The sequence below is a fragment of the Myotis davidii genome, unplaced genomic scaffold, assembly GCF_000327345.1.
Source record: "Myotis davidii unplaced genomic scaffold, ASM32734v1 scaffold887, whole genome shotgun sequence".
NCBI classification, from domain to species: Eukaryota; Metazoa; Chordata; class Mammalia; order Chiroptera; family Vespertilionidae; genus Myotis; species Myotis davidii.
In genome coordinates, this window is record NW_006299307.1 from 38,096 (window position 1) to 43,731 (window position 5,636).

At 41.7% G+C, this 5,636-nt stretch overlaps 1 protein-coding gene across 1 annotated transcript in view; it reads right to left on the reverse strand.

Annotated features, from left to right (window-relative positions):
- The window catches only part of LOC102763266 (zinc finger protein 211-like), an 8,982-nt gene that overhangs the window by 451 nt on the left and 2,895 nt on the right, over positions 1 to 5,636 (reverse strand). Inside the window, exon 3 of the mRNA XM_006774827.2 lies at positions 4 to 1,428. Within this exon, the coding sequence (XP_006774890.1) occupies positions 4 to 1,428 (1,425 nt within the window). The remainder of the gene's footprint in view (positions 1 to 3; positions 1,429 to 5,636) is intronic.

Genomic DNA, 5,636 nt, shown 5'->3' on the forward strand with positions numbered 1-5,636 from the left:
TGCAAATGGTAAAAGATTGCTCACATTCACTGCATTTATAGGGCTTTTCTCCAGTGTGAACTCTCTCATGACGCCGAACCTCACTGCTAGTCATAAAAGATTTCGCACATTCATTGCATTTATAAGGCTTTTCTCCCGTGTGAACTCTCTGATGACAACGAAGATAACTGCTAGTGGTAAAGGATTTCCCGCACTGACTGCATTTATAAGGCTTTTCTCCAGTGTGAACTCTCTGATGACGGCGAAGATCACTGCTAGTGGTAAAAGATTTCCCACATTCACTGCATTTAGAAGGCTTTTCTCCAGTGTGAACTCTCTGATGACACCGAAGGCAACTACTACTGGCAAAAGATTTCCCGCATTCACTGCATTTATAAGGCTTTTCTCCAGTGTGAACTCTCTGATGACGACCAAGATCAGTGCTAGTGGTAAAAGATTTTGGACAGTCACTGCATGTGTAACGCCTTTCGCCAGTGTGTAAACTTTGGTGATTACAGAGGCTACTGCTCCGGGTAAAAGATTTCCCACATTCACTGCACTCATAAGGACTTTCTCCAGTGTGAAGTCTCTGATGACAATGAAGGCTATGCATTGTCGTAAAAGATTTCCCACATTCACTACATTGGAAAGGCTTTTCTCCAGTGTGAACTCTCTGATGACGATGAAGGGTAGTGTTACTGGTAAAATAATTCCCACATTCACTGCACTGATAAGGCCTTTCTCCAGTGTCAACTCTCTGATGACAACGAAGGCCACTGCTATTGGTAACAGTATTTCTATATTCACTGAACTCATAAGGGTTTTCTCCAGTGTGAACTCTCTGTTGATAATGAAAGCTAGAAAATTTGGTAAAATAATTTCCACATTCACAGCACAGAAAACACTGACTTCCAGCATGGAAACATTTATCCTGTATAAACGTGTGATTGCAGCCAATGACTTTGTTATATTCTTTTCTTGTGTAGTTTTTTTTTCTCCTTTGAAACTTCACCCCACACTTCAAAATATCATTTGGCCTGTCCCTGGTTTGAGTAGCCATTAGGTGGAGATGTCCTGACCAGGAATGTATACCCTGACCAACCTCCCCACAGGTGAAATGATTTTGAGACACCTTGAAATGGCAGCTATTTGCAAGTGAGATCCTTTCCACGCCTCTAATGGAAGTTTTCTCTCTCACATGCTGCTGGTGACATTTTGCACTGAAATAAAATTGTTTTTCACATGCCCCACACCTCAACAGTATCTGTCTGTATTGTGTTCCCTGCAGCTCCATCATGTGGAAAATCTTTCCCCAAACTAGTCCACAACTGTCACAGGGGTGGCTCTTCTGGGAAGACAAGGATAACTGTGGAATCCTTTCCTGTGACAATTTTACAGAAATCTTCTGTTCAGTCGCTGCCTCCACATTCTCTGCTCCACAGCAGCAACCTGAACAAAAGAAAACGCTGGTGAGGTACCTGCTGACCTTATGAAAACAGAGTATCTTCACCACAAATGTTTATCGGTCATGACTAGGCCTGATGCCGTGGACTCTGAGGAAATGGCGGTTATACACTTCTTGGCCCCAATGGTCAGTCAGTGGTGAAAATCTCCCCCAAGGGAAGGACGGAAGCACAGGACGGGACACAAAGAAGAGAGGAAGGGTCTGCTAGTTGTTCCTCCAGAAATGGCTTCTGATAGGACATTTCATGCTGGTTATGTGAGTCTGTGTATAATAATTCGAATGTGCTCAAATCCATAAAAATCAATTGTATTAGAGCACATGATGTTCTACCTCAATACAGTAATAGGTGTGCACTCTAAGGCTCTGCAGGCATGAACCAACAGTGGAGGGCACTAAAGAGAGACCTGTGAAAGTTTAGAGAGGTTAGGTTTATCCAAGGACTGGGAATCCGAGTAGAATAAGCACTGATCACTATTAAAACTGAGTTGTTGACAAAGTGTCAACAAGAAGCAAGGACAAGTAGAATTGGGTGAGAAATGAGCAATGGTAACAAAACACTGTTGAACCAAATGGGTTCCTAGTTATGAATGTAACAAAGCCCAGGTGTAAAAACCTCCCCAACAGCCCTTTACTCAGGCAAGATAGCCTGTTGATCCATTGTGTCATTCATAAAGTCATGTTTCTACTGTGATGCAGAAATGATTATTCCACTTAATTCCCAGTAGAGTTATTGCACAGGATAAATGATAGAAATTGTAAAAGAAACATTGAAAAGATCGATGGTTAACACTGTGGTACAACAGGGAAACACAGATGAGATCACAGGCAAAAGAGCTATGGGAGTGACATCATCAAGAGGGCAGAATCGTAGATATGAGAATCTTTCTCCATCCCAGAGTAAGTAGACAGCTATTCATGAACAAAAACCCACAGAAAATGGGAATAAGAGTACAATGAAGACAAACAGTATTACAGAACACCAAATAAGGACAACTGCATAGAACAAATGACTGGAAAGACTAGGTGAACAAACGTATTTGAAAACAGCTAAAGTCCAGAGAAACAACGTCCAGACTTATCTCTATCAACCACTGTGCTTCTGTTATCATTCACCATAGTGGTCTATTATTCAAAAAATACTGGAAATTTTCTTTTTAAAAATCAAAGAATGGCTCTAGCCAGTTTGGCACAGTGGGTAGATCATAGGCCTGCAGACTGAAAAGTCCCAGGTTGGATTCCAACACTAGGGTTCCAAATTCAAGTCCGGTCAAGAGCACATGCCCAGGATTTGGACTTGATCCCCAGTAGGGGGCGTGCAGGAGGCAGCCAATTATGATTCTCTCTCATCATTGATATTTCTCTCTCCTTCTTCCTTCCTGTCTGAAATCAATAAAAAATATAATAAAAAACCAACAACCACAGAATACCCTGGCCAGTGTGGCTCAGTTGGTTGGAGTATCATCCCACACACCAAAAGGTTGCAGGTTTGATTCTAGGTCAGGGCACATACCCAGGTTGCAGATTCATCCCTAGTTGGAGTACATGAGGGAGGTAGTCATTTGGTGTTTCTCACATCGAGGTTTCTCTCTCTCTCTCTCCCTCTCTCTCTCTCTCTCTCTCTCTCTCTATCTCGGTCTCGGATTTGATTCCCAGTCAGAGCACATATCAGTATGCAGGTTCCATTTCCACTTAGGATATGTGTGTACACAATCGATTGATATTTCTTCCTCATACTGATGTATGTTTCTCTCTCACTCTCTGCCCCCCGCCCCCACCTCTCTTCCTCTCTATCTGAAACTGAATATAAAAAACAAATAAGAGCCCTAGCAGGTTTGTGGCTCAGATTAGAGCATTGGCTTGCGGACTGAAGGGTCCCAGGTTTGATTCCAACCAAGGGCACATGCCTGGGTTGCGGGCTCAATCCCCAGTAGGGGACATGTTGGAGGCAGCCGATCAATGATTCTCTCTCATCATTGATGTTTCTCTCTCCCTCTCCCTCTCCCCTCTCTGAAATCAAGAACGGAATATATTAAATAAATAAATAAGAATTCCAAGGTAGTCAAATAAAAAAGAGAACTCAAAAAGGTCTAGGGACAAAGTAAATAAAAAGACTCCTACCAAAGCTCATGTATAAAATTCAGAAAATGCAATTCTAAGAGGAAATTTTATAGGGATAAATGCCTACAATATGAAAAAAGACCTAAAAAAAAATACTTGTACCTCAGAAAACTAGAAACACAACAAGAAAGTAAACCCAAAGACAAAAGAAACAATAAATATTAGAAAACATAAATAAAAAGAACACAAGACAAAATGCAAGAATACCTAACAGGTATTTTTTGAAAGATACAATATTGGAAAAACTTTAACTACACTAACAGGAAAAAAAACCCTGAAACAAAAACCAAGCCTCAAATAAACTGTAAAGAAATGAAAGTAAAGACATTTCACCTGACACTATGAACCACAATGCATAATAAGAGATGTTGATATTAGCAGATGACATGACCTTCCATAGAGAAATTTGTCAAGATCTATGAGCTTCTGAAATTAATAAACAAATTCAGAGGCCTGGGCAGGTAGCTCACTTGGTGAGTGTGTAGTCCCTATGCACCAATGTTGTAGGTTTGATCCCCCATCAGGGCACATGCAGGGGAGAGCCAGTAATGCATAGATGGGTAGAATAGCAGATTAATGTTTGCCACTCTCTCTTTCACTGTCTCGCTTCCTGTCTTTAAAATCTATATATATAAAAGCCTAAGTGACCAGCTGACAGGCTGACCAGCTGATACCTATGATGTGCACTGACCACCAGAGGGCATATGCTCAACACAAGAGCAGAAACCCCAGGCATTAAAACATGGAACAGACTGATGAATCACAGAGGGAAAGGAAACAGGAGAGGGAAGGAAGAGATTACCAAGGATATTATATGCATATTAGAGGTCCAGTGCATAGATTCATGCACCAGGAGAATTCCTCGGCCTGGCCTCCAGGGTTTGGGCCGAAACCACCTCTCTGACATCCCCTGAGAGGTCCTGGAATGCAAGAGGATACAGGCCAGGTTAAGGGACACCCCCCCACACCCCCCCAGTGTACAAATTGACGCACCAGGCTTCTAGTAAATAAATAAAGGATGACTAGTATGGCTCAGTGATTAAGCATCAACCCATGAACCACTGGTAGGAGGTCACAATTCAATTCATTGTTCAGGCAGATGCACAGGTTGTGAGCTCAATCACCAGTACGGGTAGTGAAGGAGGCAATCCATCAATGACTCTCTGTCATCACTCCTGTTCCAATCTCTGTCTTCCTCTTCCTCTATAAAATCTATATATATATATATTTTATACAACAAATAAATAGCCCTGGCCCATGTTGCTCATTGGTGAGAATGACAGCCTGTGCACTGGAAGATCATGGGCTAGATTCCCAGTCAAGGGCAGGTACCCTGGCTGCAAGTCTGATACCGCTACCATTATGGGAAAATGTGGAAGGCAACCAAGTGATGTTTCTCTCTCTCTGTCTCTCTCAATTTTCTCTCTCGGAAAGAAAATCAATGGAAAAAATATTCACACTACCTGAGTGAAGATAAAAAAAGAATAAAGAATTCAGAAAAGTTACAGGATGCAAAATAAACATACAAACATTAGTTCCATTTCTACACATTAGTAATAAATTCTTTGATAGAAAAATGAAGATAGCCTTAAGCGGTTTGGCTCAGTGGATGGAGCGTCGGCCTGCGAACTGAAAGGTCCCGGGTTCGAATCTGGTCAAGGGCATGTACCTTGGTTGTGGGCACATTCCCAGTGGGGGTCGAGCAGGGGGCGGCTGATCGATGTTTCTCTCTCATCGATGTTTCTAACTCTATCCCTCTCCCTTCTTCTCTATAAAAAAATCAATAAAATATATTTAAAAAAAAGAAAAAGAAAAAAAAGAAAAATGAAGATAGTCAAATTTAAAATAGCATGAAAAAAAATAAGATAAAATATAAATAAATGTGACCAAAAGGTGGAACATCTATACAACGAACCCAATAATCCTATATAATAAAGAGCTAATATGAAAATGGTCATCACACCCTCGTGCTGTAACGACTCAGACACTAAACACTGGGGAAGGACACGAAGGGGAGGCAGTTGGAGGAGATCAAACTGGCAGGGGGAGCAGTTGGAGGCAATCAGGCCAGCGG